The following is a 17,185-nucleotide window of genomic DNA, read 5'->3' on the forward strand; positions in this document are numbered from 1 at the left end:
TATAGCAAACCAAATCAAACTTTTGCAAAACACTACGGGAAGCATTCAGACAGAGAACATGGTAAGATTTCAGTTGTTCAGTAATTGAAAAAAAACAAAAAAAACAATGTATGTAACTGTTAGAGGATTTCATGTTTGATTTGTTGTTGGTGTTTTTTTCATCTACAGACTTCCTATGCACTGTGACAAATCAAATTTATACAACTTTATGGTTTTCCAATAACTTTTCTATTAAAAAAATCCTTAAAATAATTACATAAATTCAAGATGCAGCCATTGAAGAATGAGTCCAGGGTCTTAGTATTTACACTCTCTGGTCTGAATGAAACAATGGAAAACAGATATGCATTGCTGTCTTTAACCGCACTGTATTATCCTCTGATTGTCTTTTGTAATGTAACTGTAATTTTCACTATAATCTCACATAAGAAGCTTCATGAGCCAATGTATGTGTTTATATGTAGTCTCTGTGTAAATGGACTTTATGGAACTTCTGGATTTTACCCTAAATTCATGTATGATTTGTTAGCCCATGATCATGTGATTTCTTATGCTGGATGTTTGGTTCAGATATTTGTAATTTATTCATCTCTTCTGTGTGACTTTTCAACATTAACAGTGATGGCATATGACAGGTATGTGGCAATATGTAGACCACTGGAGTATCATTCAGTAATGACTAGTCAGAGGGTTTTTGAATGTATTCTTTTCTGCTGGCTTTCTCCATTTTTTTGCATGTCTCTTCTGATTACATTAACATCAAGACTATCCTTATGTGGATCTAGTATTGAAAAGCTATATTGTGAAAATTGGTCAATTGTTAAACTTTCCTGTTTTCCTACAACAGTAAACAATGTGATTGGGTTTGTAATCATTATTATATATTTTGGACATGCAGTATTAGTATTTTGCTCATATATTTACTTAATTATGAAGTGCAGGAAGTCAATAGAGGGCAGAAACAAATTCATACAAACATGTGTACCACATGTGCTTGCACTGATCAATGTGACAACTGCATTTTTGTTTGATGTAATGTTCACTCGTTATGGTTCAAGGGATGTGCCTCAAAGTCTGCGTAATTTCATGGCTCTGGAATTCATTCTAATACCACCCATTTTAAATCCAATTATTTATGGACTAAATCTGACAACAGTACGGCAACAAGTTATGAGACTGATTTTCAAGAAAAAAATGGGAATATCTGAGTGAATATTTTCTCAAGTATAAAGATCATATGCTTTCTGTGTTTTAGAAAGATAATGACATATATATATATATATATAAAATAATATTTTTCAGATGTTTAGAATATTTATTGCATGGAAATCGTATTGAGACTATAAGACAACAAGAGGTTGTGTATTACTATGATTATGTCTGAAACGAAGTAAAGGAGTTTAGCAACAAAAAACTCTATAATAAATATAATAAACAATACATTTCTGTACTGCACAGCTTTAATAAAACGGGTGTTTAAAAGGGCATGATTGTTCTGAATGTTTATTTTTTAATGAACTTTCCTTGTATTAAGGTGTGCTCAGTCTTTTTGATTCATGTAAAGTAAAATAGACCTTTGATATAATTAATATTTTTATAAAATGTTATTCAAAAAGTTAATGTGTGTTTGTGTGTTGATGGCAATGTATGTTGATATACATACGCACTGCAGCATCAGACTTGTACACATACATTTGCAGTGCATACAACAAAACACTCCAGGCACTGTTATAACTGAATTATAACAGCCAGACTTTTACAAAGTCATCAGGTGGTGATGATTATGTTCTAACTAGTGCTGTCAATCGATTAAAAAAAATAACTAATTAATTGCATATTTTTCTGAAATTAATCATGATTAATTTTATTAATTAAATGTATTAATTAATGTACAAACAACATATGTTTTATATTTGTTTAATGGCATCTTTTTTTTTTATGTCTGAAGGCCAGTATCACTGATACCAAGTGATACTGATTTCCCTATAAAAAAAATCCCCTAATATTTAACCATTGTCTATAGCCATTAAACATTACATTATAATTAAACATTACATTATCAATTTTAACATTTATTAGACTTTAAAAATAACTTCTAATTTAAGTGAACTTAAACAAGAGTGAACTTAAAACAATCTTCACATAAACCCATTGTAATAAATGTCATATTTAACTAGGCTACCTGTGCCTCTCAGCAGAAATATACATTTGAAATATACAAATTGAATACAGCTACATGTCAACTAGCAGTCATTAGTAGACTGTCTGCTTAATATCTTCTAACACTTTATTTTGATGGGTCCACAACATACTGACTATGAGAAACTTTGCAAGTATATGTCAACTTATTCTACTAACACCTAAACCTACCCTACTGAGAGTTAGTAGACATGTAGTTGCAAATTAATGAGAAGTAGTTGACATGTAGTTACAAAGTTACTTATAGTTAATAAAATGTCTAAAGAGGACTATTGAAATAAAGTGTAACCAAGTTATCAAACAATAAATTCTAAACTAAATGCAGGTAAATGCTTACAGCTATATAAAAATGATTGATTTCCTCTTTTTTTCTTTTATTCTGGATGTAGAGACATCACAGCAGCTGGTTATTAGGTTGTTTTGGCTGCTATTTCTTTAAGGGCTGTCGCTGCTGAACGTGACGCAGATCTGACACGCATCGTATTTTCACCTTTTCTGACCCATTTCAGGTCGGACCCATTTCAGTCTCTACTAATGAGCTGAGGAGTTGTGTTAGATCGTGTGTGTTAGATGAGGCAGACAGTGCTGGGCTGCTCCAGGACCGTTTTGAAAACCATTTCAGAGACGTTCTTATGTAGCTAACTCGTATATAACATATTACATGCACACACAGTTTTAAGGCAGCTTTAACCTCCTTTTTGGTAACTTCATGCCTTAACTGACCATGACATTGCATGCACGTAGTTTATTTCACGGTTTTGTATGAATTGAAACAGGCTATAGCGTGCGCCGGCTACCACGCTCGTTTGACTCGCGCCTCACACTGAAGTGAAGCTGGAGCGCGCATCTGAAACGTCTCCGGATGTGATTGTAAAGACGTTTTGCGTCTGAATAAATGCACTTCTTGTCAAGAAAAAACAGACAGAAACAGCCAACCTTAAACTCCGCCCCTGCATTAACGGCTAAATAAATTTAAGGCGTTAATCTGAAAAAATTAATCGCCTGTGTTAACATGCTAATTTTGACAGCACTAGTTCTAACATAATCATTATTTGACCTGAATCACTGAACTCATTTAGAACCTAATCAGAGTTCAATTTCCTTTATTGATTACAACAGCCTTCATTCTGCATTTTCTATACATTTTGAAACGATCTCTACAAGCTGTTCTGAACCAAAACAAAAAGCCTTAAAAAAGAGCCTTTCTCAAAGGCACACATAGACATCAAGAACATCAACTCTGAACATCACAAAATAAGCTACTAAAAAGTCACATAAAAACAGCAAGAATAAAAGAAAATAGTAAGAAAAAAAACCAAGAAATTACAAAGACAGTTGAGCTCATAATTGATTCATGCTGCAATGCATGAAGGGAGCCATATATATATTTTATAAAACGTTTTGTTGATATTGTGAGTGCATACAAATAAAAGTAGACCCTTTTCAGTTCCGAATGATGTATTACTCTTACTTTTAAAAATTACGGAGTAAGTCGTTTCCATTGAAAAAAAGTGTGAAGCGTGAAGTGACATTCAGCCAAGTATGGTGACCCATACTCGGAATTCGTGCTCTGCATTCAACCCATCCAACGTACACACACACACACCGTGAACACACACCCGGAGCAGCGGGTAGCCATTTATGCTGCAGCACCCGGGGAGCAGTTGGGGGTTCGGTGCCTTGCTCAAGGGCACCTCAGTCGTGGTATTGAGGGTGGAGAGAGCGCTGGACATTCACTCCCCCCACCTACAATTCCTGCCGGCCGGAGACTCGAACCCGCAACCTTTGGATTACAAGTCTGACTCTCTAACCATTAGGCCACGACTTCCCCTAAAAAATGCAATTGATTGCGCTGGTGCCTCCATGTCCTGCACTTTAGCTTCCACTCTCTGCACAAACTAGGATGCAGCGCATATTTATCTAGGTTTAACGTTTAAACATTGTTATATGCTTGAACTGTTTTAGCATATCTATAGATTTAATTTTAGGCAATTCGTGATGTTAGTGAGGCCAGCAGGGGGTGCTCACCCTGCGGTCTGTGTGGATCCTAACGCCCCAGTATAGTGACGGGGACACTATACTGTCAAAAAGCACCGTCTTTCGGATGAGACGTTAAACCGAGGTCCTGACTCTCTGTGGTCATTAAAAATGACCTCGGCATCCTGGCCAAATTTCCCCATTGGTCTCTGACCATCATGGCCTCCTAATCATCCCCTTACACTGATTGGCTTCATCACTCTGTCTCCTCTCCACCAGTAAGCTGGTGTGTGGTGGGCGTTCTGGCGCACTATGGCTGCCGTCGCATCATCCAGGTGGATGCTGCACACTGGTGGTGGACGAGGTGACACCACCCCTCACAATGTAGAGCGCTTTGAGTGCTTAGAAAAGCAGAAAAGCGCTATATAAATGTAATTAATTATTATTATTATTATGATTTGAGAAGGCTAAATTGATCAAACATAGGCTATGATCAGTCTGCCAGTCTGCTGCTGGCCTCTCGGTCATTACTTTAAGAAAGAAAAAAAAAAAATTATTTAACGAACAAAAAAAAAGCTCAAAAACGTTTTTCTAAATTAACTTAATAAAAAAACTAAACAAAATATAATCACTTTGCCATTACATAAAAAACTGAACTATTTTAATAGCTGAAACAGTATCATCTGATTTGGGAGAAGGGGGAAAAAAGACGTTACTTTAAGAAAAACAATGCTTACGCATTATAATGTAATATAATGTAAGGAAATGGCGCTGAAGTTTGCTTTGTGTGAACCAGATACTGAAGCAGTCACGTGGTTTTCAGGCGAATTAAGCTTCGGACGTCATAGATCACGTGCTTTTGGCAAAACGAATCAAGCTCTGATACAGCGCTTCGGTTTTTTGATACAAGGTTCGAAGCCTTGGTCTCGAACGTCACATCACTACAACAATGTATATACAATCACAAATGATTAAGCATATAAATCGTCAGTTTGTTTTACACATGCACACAGACATTATTTCATACACGACATAGTAGTAAGATGCATAAGAAATCTTTAGACGCGCCTATAATAACAAAATACTATACTTTATTGAACCTTTTCTGATAAGAAATGTGCACTTCAAAGGTGAGCATTTTTGACAACCATTTCTGTCCAGTACGCTCGTTTTTATCTCATTTCAACACAGCTGTCGTAATTTTTTTTTTTTTGTCTGGCAGTGGCAGCAGATATGCGATAAAATTTCAAATTAGAACCTCTACTACATCGCTTCGGGCACCCAACATCACAACAAGATGATATTTTAAGTTCCTTGTGTAGCCGAATCTGCGCTGGTTTGAATGTGCCGCCTCCAGTTTTCGCTTTGTTTTGCCTCCAGCTAGCGCTGTGACATAATTGTGATGTCGGCCCTAAAAGGGTCTATTACAGATACTTTTTAAAGGGATCATATGATGTTTTTTTAAAGATCATTATTTTGTGTATTTGGTGTAACAGAATATGTTGACATGCTTTAATGTTCAAAAAACATTATTTTCCAAATACTGTACATTATTGTAGATCTTCTATGCCCCGCCTCTCTCATACGCTTCATTTTCTACAAAGTCCCTCCTTCCGACAATTGCAGTCTGCTCTGATTGGCCAACTGGCTCAGTGCATTGTGATTGGCTGAACACCGCAAGCCGCGTTGTAAATGTAACGCCCCTTTCCATAATAGCTAGCTTTAGCTTTCAAAATTATAGTAAAGACATTTACACATTTAGCAGACTCTTTTATCCAAAGTGACTTACATTGCATTCAAGTTACAGTTTTTACATTTTTATCAGCTCTTGCTTTCCCTGGGAACCGAACCCATGACCTTGGCATTGCTAGAACCATGCTCTACTATTTGAGCTACAGGAAAGCTTTATGGAAAGACAGTTAGTTTTACCATCAGTTCAAGCCCGAGAGGGGAACAGAGTCGCGTGACAGACACAGTGATGAAATTTGTATATGTCTGCACACAAGCCGCAGTTGTGTGACCATTTCTCCCTCTCTCACACATACACACATGCGCTGTGACACTCTCACGCACGCATGCAACATGCAAAACTCTGCATTTGAACCATAGACTGTAAAAAAAGATGGACGACACGTCTCCGCTTCCTTCCATTATAGAAAAGTGAAGCCAAAACATCTCAGTATGGCCGCTGCCATCGTGAGTAAATGACGTCATTTGGAGCCCGAGTCTGCACAGTAGAGATTTCTTATGTAGCCCGAGTCTGCGCAGTAGAGATTCATTTGGAGCCCGAGTCTGCGCAGTAGAGATTCGTTTGGAGCCCGAGTCTGCGCAGTAGAGTCGTGAGGCGGAGCCACTGAATCAAATTCCCGCGGACCCAATCAACCATAACGACACGTTCCGTTTTTTATAGCATCAAATTACTAGATAAAATCAAACTTACCACAAAAACGAACAATTGAACATATATCAGTCTGATAACAACTACCTTAAATGACCAAAATCATATTTTGGAAAATTGTTTTGGAAGTGTAATTAATTTTTTTGTTATGACTCAAGTCCCATTCGTCTACATGGAGAGGACGGGGTTTATGACCTGCACTGCAGCCAGCCACCAGGGGGCAATCAAAGAGCCCGCAGCTTTACTTTCCAGTACGAGTGAGACACACCTGATTTGAACAGTTAATAGCAAATACTAACAAAACATACAGTCGCTGATTCAGAAGCGCCAGATTGTCATAGCAAAATCATAATTTTCCTCTCCTAGGTTCACGAAACGGCCGTCCATAAAATGCATTGCTGTTCTGTTGTATGCAATCTTAATGATTCCTAAATGCATCTACTTTCAGAAGGCCAAATAAAGTGCTTTTGCTTTCGCCTAGTAACACACAGCCTCTCCCTGACATGGCTTCATCAACACTACAGCAGTTACTGAAACCACACCTTCTTTCTTTGTGTGAACATTTGGGCTGCATTATGCAAATATTTCCACATCTTGACATAGGCTGCATCCAAAAACTTTGGTAGCTGACTTGCTGCCTCGCTGCCTTATGAGGCAATGACTTTGCAGGTAGTGTTTTTGCACGAAGGCACCTCACGAAATTGATTTCGGACAGGCTTCTGAGGCAGGTCATAAACAATAGTGATAACTAAACAAATATTTAGTTACTATAATACTAATTTCTCGCTAGAAATAACATCAAAAGTGCAAAAGGTTAATCAGAAACACATTTACACACAAACTAACCACCAAACACAGCTTTCAGATGCCATCTTTATTTTTTAGCTCAACCGTCATGGAATGGAACGCACAGGATTGTGGGATATCAAAGGCAGCGAAGGATACATCTATGCTGCCTTCAAAAATCGATCAGATGAAGGTATCTCATGAGACAGGAACTGAAGCTAACTTTGGATTCGGAGGTGCCTTCCTACCTTCTTTTCTTTCTTTCTTTCTTTCTTCTTTCTTTTATTTATAGAGCACTTTCACACAACTACCAGTTGATCCAAAGTGCTGTACAATACAGCTAAAAATACAAAAGATATAAAACCAAAGTACATCACAACACAATATAACAATACAATTGACAAGGCTATGTAAAAGCTATTGACAGAAGATGGTTTTTAAGCTGGCACTTAAATACAGGCAAGGAGGGCGCAGCTCTAATAGAAGCTGGTAAATTGTTCCACAGAGTGGGGCCAGCAACAGCAAAGGCTCGATCACCTCTGCAGAGAAGCCTCGATCTAGGAACAGAGAGGAGACCAAGGTTACTGGATCTTAGGGATCTGTTAGGTTTATAGGTAGAAATTGCCTCAGAAAGATAGGACGGGACGAGATTACGCAGAGATTTAAAAACAAAAATTAAAATTTTAAAGATAATTCTAAATTTAACTGGTAACCAGTTTAGTGAAATAAGAATGGGCGATATGTGATTGAACCTTCGTCTGCCTGTCATTAATCTTGCAGCAGCGTTTTGGACCATCTGCAGACGCATTATAAAAGACTGACTTATACCATAGTATAATGAATTACAATAGTCGAAACGAGATAAAACAAACAAGTGAATAATCTGTTCAAACTGTTTTACAGAGAGTAAGGATTTAATTTTGGATAAACGCTGTAAGTGGAAGAAACTTGATTTGACCACTGCGGTAATTTGTTTCTCAAAACCCAGGTTGCAGTCAAAAAGAACACCAAGATTTTTGGCACAGGGTGTAAGGTAGGAAGAGAGATGACCAAAGTGAAGGGCACTGTCTTCATATGACTTTAAACCAAACAGAATGATTTCAGTTTTGTTCTCGTTTAACACGTTTAAAGATTCTGCTTTAGCCATATTTGCAATTCGTTTAAACAATTCAACAGAGGTCCTAAACATTCTTTACTTTTGTGTTTCAAGGGAAACCTTGGAATGTGTCCTCCAAAGGCAGCATTTTTCAGTTTTCAGAAGCAGCCGTGGACATGTGTGGGCATGTTCCGAGTATGTTTTAACGAGCCGTTTTAGGGGCGCGAGGCAGAGTCTTAAAGTCCGCGTGAAGTTTGCGACCGTTTTTACTTCAGTATTGTGACGTACTTCCAAGAGAAACAGAATTTTGAATGAGGAAAATAGAGGGCAAGGCTTGTTTTTACTACTGCAAATTTATTGGATGTAGTAAAGTAGGCGTTTCATTCAGAAATTAACTGACCGTTGGAGGGGCGTGGTTAAGGATGTCATTAGGTGGGTTCGACTTCATGCAGCACTTAGCAGACCGATCAGCGGCTGACTTGAAGCAGTGCATGCCAGTTAAAAATTTAGTCCGACTTGAACCGGCGCCGACCACACGTCACTGTCACGTGTGGCATCAAAGTACCGCGATAGCGTTTCGAGAGCAGCCGGCTGACTCAGCCGGCGCAATTTCTCCAGAGCGACTGCGGGAGCGCTGATGACGACACAGCTGTTTCACGATTGGCCAAATTCACCACATGACAACAATGACATGTGTTTCTAGTGTCGTCAAATCCACAGCTCACAAATCTGTTTTTAGAACAGTAAAAGCTTTTTTATATTGAGTCACGTTTATCATAAAACACTGATGAAAGCATATATGCCTCACTTTATTAGTATTTAAATAGTTTACGTTGAACTTTATTCTTAGAGAGTATGCAAACACCACGTGAGTGTCACTAACAGGAGCAGAAAATGTCTGGCTTGACATATCCGTTTTCAACTCCGCCCCTGACTGCAAGCGGCTACTCTCGTTGATCGCCGTCTGTAGCCGTGCTTCAAGTCGAAAGCATCTACTCTCATCATTAGAGAAGGCCCATCATTTTAGAGGGGAGGAGCATTTTCAGATTTTGATTAAAGATTACCAAGACAAAGAGTTTTTTCAGCGGTTTAACTTGCACGGATTAATTGTTAACATCAAGACTAGCAATGTGCGATATTTAAAGTAAATAAAGTCCATTTTGATTTCATGCCGACTTTAACTTTGATTAAAAAAATATATTTATCTTTGGTTTTGAGACTTTAGTCTTTGCACCTTCAGGGATCTTATCTACACTGCAAAACCCAACAAGTCATGGTAACTCAAACCGTTTGAGGAAACTCATTGCCTTAAACCATTTAGGTTTTTAAAACTAACAGTTATGAGTGCTCTGAACTTATTTCAGCTGAGTTCACTAAGTAATTAAGTGATTAATTAAGTGCTGATTGAGCATTAGTGATGAACACCTGCTGTTAACAACCAGAATCACTGACAGAAAGAGAAACACAAGAACAACAACTAACTGAAATCAACTGAAATAAAATACATTAAATCTCAAGATCTAAACAACCCACAAACAGCATCACCAGCTCCACTTATTAATCACCAAACTGACTTTATTTCTGTCAGACATCTACAGAAGATCTCATTGAGAATTAACTAAGGTTTAGATGTTGATTTATTGATTATTGTTTTAATGGTCACCATTGTTGAGGTTCACAAGCTTGATGTCTGTGTGAGTCTATTTACTACTATAGAGGAAAACTTTTTTTGGACTGTTTGGTAAGTCTTTTATATTAACTGACCGTCACAGAACTACTGGCTCTTAGAATCACTTTTACTATAATCAATACATCCATTTAATCAGAGATTGGACATACAATGAGTCTATGTTCACTCAATCTATGTTCAATCAACAAAATATTCAGAACAACTCAGAACATCACAAAACAAGCTTTTCATTGATAGTCACCATTGATGAGGTTCATACGCTGAATCTTGATATCTGTGTGAGTCTACATGATCCCGTCCAAACAATTTATGCCTAATGACTTAAAAACATTCAAAATGTAATCATCAATAAGTAACCATCAATATCTGATCAGTTTGTCTTCTCACAACTTACACTATAGCAAATGTGCTTCAGAAACACAGTTACTGCAGCTAGAAAAACATTAAAGTTAAGAAGTCGAGGGTCAACAGTCAAACTAAAGCAAGCACTTACCTCCATATCGGTGACTTCAAACTTTATTATTTTCAATAAAACAGCGCTTAGGCTTCCTGGAGGCTAAGTGAGGGCTGGTCGTGCAGGGCCAGTGCTAAGGGGCTAATGTTTTGCCAATGAGCAAATTCTCAGGGGCCGTGCGCTGGCAGCCCTAAGTGGCCCGTAAAGGGCCAGTGCAGGCTTGTTTGTAAGGATATAGAAGACCAAGAGGCGAAACTCTAATGTTTTTTGGGTAACAGCCACTAGGTGGCGCTTCGGTCGCACGTCCGCCATTTTGGGGTGAAAATTCCAACTGGATAACGTTACAGATATAGAGAAACAGACAGAAAAACAATGAAAGAGAAGTCAAAGTGGAATAAAAGAACGCAATGTTGGGCAACCCACTGCAAAAACTATCAGTGTGACAGTAAAACTCTTGCCTTTTATCATTTTCCCAAAGACCCTGACAGGTAATTATTCACAAAAAGTGTGTAGGGACTCCTAAAATAAAAAAATAAATTATTCAAAGTATTAAAATGTATTTTATTTTATTTTTCTTTATTTTGAAATATGATGCAACAACTATATGCTTGCTTATATGCAATGACAAAGTGTGTTCAATACAGGTGTACTATTGCAAGCCAGTGACTGTTGAGCTTGAGGTTGCATTATAACGTGAGTCACGTAATGATGAAGAAGGGAGGAGGGAAGTTGGTGACAGCTGAACTGTGACTGGAACGCTGATGGTAGGAAGTAACATAGATTCCGGAAGTGATCCAGAAATGGAGGATGATGTGGTAAATGCGGATAGTGGAGGCGGTGAATGGAGAGTAGTAGAAAATCGGAAAAGAAAGAAAAGTTGGGGACAAATATCAGAAACAGATAGTGAAAAGGGAAATCATCAGGTTAGATGAAGGAAAGAGGAATATAAAGTGTTGGGGAAGTTTTCTAATCTCTGTTAATGCTATTAATCCTTTAAAACTAACAAAAACTTTAAAAGAAATGATAAGGACAGTTGAAAGCATTAAGACATTGAGGGATGGCAGCAAAAAACGGCTCTAGGAATAAAATCGATAAATGGAAAGAAAGTTGAATGTTCAATACCAGAAGATAATAATTGTGTCAGAGGTGTTATAACAGGGATGTTGCAGATGAGAAGATTAAAAGTAATATAACTGGAGCAGCAGTAAAGTCTGTCAGACAGCTCAAGTGTGTCAGAAATAACGAAAAGACAGACAGCCTATCAGTAATGATAAACTTTGATGAAAATTTGATGACTGCCTGAGAGAGTTTATTTGGGATTTGTAAGCTATGCAGTTAGATTATACGTTCCCCCGCCGCTAAGATGCTAAAAATGTCAAAAATTGGGTCATGTAGCGGCAGTCTGCAGAAACAGAGGTGTGGAGGTGATCATGAGTATGGCAAGTGTGGACAAGGTGTCAATCCCTGTGGAGGAGATCACAGTGCAGGTTATGGAGGGTGTCATGTACGGAAAAATGCGGTGAAGGTTCAAAACGTTAGAATGGAGGAAGGAATAACATACGCTGAGGCTTTGAAGAAAGTAAATCAGACACCTAAAGTAATTGAAACTAGGAATGCAACAGTACAATCGAAACAATTGAGGAAAGCGCAAAGTAAAGGTAAAAACGGAGTAATGGATGATAAAGTTTCATTCGTAGCATTTATCACTGAAGTAGTGAATTGCTCTGCTCAAACCGAAAGCAGGACTGAAAGAATTAGAATCATTATCAGAGCTGCTGAAAAGTACTTGGATTTTGAGAATGTTAATGTTGATATGATAAATGAAAGGCTCAAGATGCAAACAACAAACAGACAAATAGCAAATAGTCAGTCAACATGTGGTGGCTCTTAATGGTATTAACTATCTTGGAATGGAATGCAAGAAGTTTAATTGCTAATGGACAAGAGTTTAAGAAATTTATAGCAAACCAAGAGAATGGTCCAGATATAATATGTATACAGGACACTTGGCTTAAACCACAATTTACTTTTATAATTCATAGTTATGTCGCAATTCGGAGAGATAGACATCTAGGAAATGGTGGTGGGGTAGCAACCTTTATTAAACAAGGAATTGGGTATAGAGCAGTTGAGGTTGATAGGGAAATAGAAGTTGTGGTGGTGGAAATATGGGAAGGCTCACGTAGTATTAGAATAATTAACTTTTACAATCCATGTGATAGGTTAAACAAGGATACTCTAGAAATTATTGGAGGGGATTGGAAGCAAAAAGTGGTGTGGTGTGGTGATTTTAATGCTTACAGTTCGTTATGGGGAAGCGCAAAAACAGATAATAATGGAGAGATCATTGAAGACATGCTAGATTGGGGAGGATTAGTTTGCATTAATGATGGAAGTTATACTAGAATTGATTTATCAAAGGGAAGACATTCAGTGTTAGACTTGACAATAGTTTCTGAAAGCTTAGCTGGAAAGTGTGAATGGAAAGTATTAGATTATAGTACAATAGGTAGTGACCATTTTCCTATTTGCAGTAAAGTAGAAGTAGATATAGTTCAAAACGTGGGGGAAAGAATGCCAAGGTGGAGGTTTAAATCAGCTGATTGGGATAAGTATAAGGAGTTATGAGAAAGCAAAATGAAGGAAATAAGTAATTTTATGATGGATGTTGATGTTTTTAATAATAAAATATGTCAGGTTCTTCAGAGTTCAGCTGAAGAAGTAATAGGTAAGAAGAAGGCTGGCAGCAGGAGGAAAGCTGTGCCATGAATGAGGAATGTAATGAGGCAATTATAAGGAGAACTAAAGCTCTTAAGAGGGTAAGAAGGTCACTTAACTTTAATGATTTAGTTTATTATAAAAGGGCACAGGCTATAGTAAGAAGAGTAATTCGGACATCTAAAAGAGATTATTGGAAATAATTTTGTAACAGAATTGGTGAAGACATTGAATTTAATGAAGTATGGAGTATGATAAGAAGGATGGGAGGGATACAAAGAGATCATAACATACCTGTTTTAATACATAATAATAGACAAATTTTAACTGAAAGTGGAAAAGCAGAGGTGTTGGCAGAAACTTTTGTTAAAGTTCAAAGAAATTTAAATCTATCAGAGGATCAGATATTAAGTAAATATCCTCATTTATTGGAGGATAAAGGACCATCTGGATGTACGTTGGATTCAGAATTTACCTTGTATGAATTGAAAAAGGCACTTGAAGGGGTTAAAAAAACTTCTCCATGTAGAGATGACATTTGTTATGAGATAAAATGTTTATCAGAAACATTGTTAGAACTAATTTTGAGCCTTTTTAATAAGGTTTGGGAGTCAGGAAAGTTACCAGCTGACTGGAAGCATGGGATCATAGTGCCAGTTGCTAAACCAGGCAAGGACCATATGCAGCCAAATAACTACAGACCCATAGCTTTAACATCTAAATTGTGCAAATTGATGGAGCGTATGGTTATGAGTAGACTCAATGTCATTGAGAAGAATTTTTTTTTTGTCACCATTCCAAAGTGGATTTAGGAAAGGGCGTAATACAATGGATTCTATAATGCCTGAATCTGAAATAAGAAAGGCTCAGGTAAACAAGGAAGTTTTAGTTCGGGTATTTTTTGATGTCGAAAAGGCATATGATATGATGTGGAAAGAGGGACTTTTAATTAAGTTAGATAGAATGGAAATTAAAGGAAGAATATATAATTGGATCAGGAATTTCTTGTTCAATAGAACTATACAAATAAGAGTGGGTACTGCATTTTCTCAGATACATACAATAGAGAATGGAACACCTAAGGGTAGCGTTAGCAGTCCAATTCTGTTTAACTTAATGATTAATGAGATTTTTTCAATGGTTGATAGTGGGATAGGAAGATCGTTGTATGCAGATGATGGTGCGTTGTGGAAAAGAGGGCGTGATGTTGCGTATGTGGAAAGGTGTATGCAGACTGCTGTTAATAATGTAGAGTACTATTTGTCAACTGATGAATGGAAGTAAGCTAATTAATTTAACCTAAAAGTATGCACTGTACAGTTAATCGGACACATCACTTACATAGAGCGTGAAAATGGGCTGAAACTTAAAACAGGTTCTGATCTTTAAACACATATTGAAACCACTTGTTCTGTGATTTCAGAAGTGTCAGAAAAAACCCTCTACAACACAGGAGAAGTTCCTGATTTAAACATTTCTGAAGGGAGCTGCTGACAGAGATAATGAAACAGAGGTGATCTGAGAAAGCATATTAAATAACTTTATATGCGTCTTTCACAATATATTTCGCCTATATCACCATGCATCTGTAATTTTCTTTTGTAAGATTTATATGTGTTTGTTTGTGTGTGTGTGTGTGTATATATATATGTGTGTGTGTGTGTGTGTGTGTTTGTTTGCTTGTTAGTTATTTCAGTGTCCAAACATAAGTAACACTGTAAGAGCATTGCTAAATAGATAAACTTAAAAATGTACATTGTTGTTTATTTTTTTATTTTTATATTGTATATTCTGTAAATTATTCTTGTTCTTTTATGCATTTCACCTCTGCTATAGTTTATATATAATAAACCTGGCATTGTATAATAAATATTGTTGGCTCTGTGACAGATTATGTTCCTAGATTCTTCCACGCTGATGGCTGTGCTCTAGAGTTGGAGCGTATCTCCTGTCGAAGAGCATCTCTAGACATTATAAAGCATATGACTTGTAAGTAATACCTCAAACATACACTGCCTAAAGTTTAAGGGCCAGATTTGTCATGTGTTTGAAAAGAAGTATTTTATGTTCACCACTGCTGCATTTATTTGATTAAAATACAGTAAAACAGTAATATTGTGAAATTAAATTTTTTTAATAACTATTTCCTATTTCAGTATGTTTCAGTAGTAGGCAGTGGTGGAAAGAGTACTGAAAAAATATACTCAAGTAAAAGTACCATTACCTTCCTAAAAATGTAGTGTGAGTAGAGTAAAAGTACTTGTCCAAAAAACTACTTGAGTAAGAGTAAAATAGTAGCCTATTTAAAAGTACTCATGAGTATTGAGTAGTGAGTACTGAGCTGTGGATTCTACCCCATCAGAATAAACGCTGTACACTGCAATTTATACATTTAACAAACGTTGTATATTCTGTAATTCACATTATCTTGTTTGTCATAAAGAACGAAGAATATCTGTCATCCAGCAGTTTTAATTTTGACTGCCAACTCTTTAAAACACATCAAAATAGCACAGAAACAGTATTCAGTTGAAGAAAAGATGAAAGTTATTCTCAGTACAATCATCCTCATTTAAATCATAAAGCTTGAAAAATAGATTGAAAATTGTGTGTAAGGCCACTGAGACAGCATGCTGTTGTTGCACATAAAATATTAATGTTTAGAATAGTGCAAATACAAACACTATTAGAAACTCATAGTTCAGCATCACACACCATGATATGAATTAAAATGAGAGCCCATTTCTCTCTAAAACGGTGCCAGTTTTGTTTTGCAATAAAGAAACAAGAATAACTAAACTTGATAATTTATGTTACAATTTTAACAAATGTAATGCCTGGTCAGGATACCACACACACTTATCTTCAACACATTCCTGAAGCAAGGATCAAAGCTTACCATTCCAGCGCCCATCGCTCTGAAACCCCCCCTCGTATCTCCTGGGCCATAAAACCAGGATCTAACAAAGAAAATTCCCGTTTGGTCATTTTGAAAAAAAAAAAACAGAAAACACTCCCTAGTCTTCCCATTAAAGTCTGCAGTAATTCATGACAAAATGTCTGGAAGAAGGTTTTACAGCGAACTAAAGACAACTCCCAACTTTCCAAGAGAAGTGACCTTACGACCTCGCAACTATCAGCACATTCCAGGAAAACGCGCCTTTTCTGGGGTGCTATCGAAATAGACAAAGAGAGCCACACCCTGAAGGATTTTGTTTTAAAGAACAAAATTATACTGGTTTCTGCGACTGAAATTACACTCTGAAACAAAAACACTATATACCATAGAGTTACAACATATATATTAAAGGATGTTTTTGTTTGTGACATTTATAAGCTGGTTGTGTGAACTTATGTAATCTTTTTCATGTAATCTTTTTTATATTCCTGATTACTAGTTGTTCATTTTCACATGATTGATATGTTTATTGGGAATTTAGGATCGTTTAATCAATGCCTTAACTACGAAATTGAATATAAAGGATATTTGTATTTTGGTGCATGTTAAACGGCTACTGTTTGGTTTCGGATGAAAGCTGATTTCATGAATAATAATATTGTGGTTTGAATGAAATCTTATCTGTTTTTCATTAATGCATATTTACAAGACGAATAGAAGTTTGCTGTTATAAGTTTTTATGTCATAAAATAACTGCGCAGATAATGTATGCAACACGCAACTGTGCAGGGCGGGGCTCCGCCCACAGAAACACTTGCGATTGGATCAAACGCCCCGCAGGAAAGAATCCGATTGGATCGAGCGCCCGGAGGCGGATCCCAAATTGGCCCGTTAAAACAGATGCACAACTGGAAAAAACGGGTTGGAGTTGAAAACTAAAAGGAGGCTCACGCACGCCTCGCTCGTCT

General features: G+C 37.0%; 1 protein-coding gene across 1 annotated transcript; it reads left to right on the top strand.

Annotated features, from left to right (window-relative positions):
* Positions 1–267: 267 nt before the first annotated feature.
* Positions 268–1,212, top strand: LOC306851757 (olfactory receptor 52K1-like; the record flags this gene model as incomplete). The annotated part of the gene is made up of 1 exon (XM_079388190.1): positions 268–1,212. The coding sequence occupies one exon, from the start codon at positions 268–270 to the stop codon at positions 1,210–1,212; it is 945 nt and encodes a 314-aa protein (XP_079244316.1).
* Between the last annotated feature and the right edge of the window lie 15,973 nt (positions 1,213–17,185).

Source organism: Barbus barbus, assembly GCF_936440315.1.
Source record: "Barbus barbus genome assembly, chromosome: 31".
Lineage (NCBI taxonomy): Eukaryota > Metazoa > Chordata > Actinopteri > Cypriniformes > Cyprinidae > Barbus > Barbus barbus.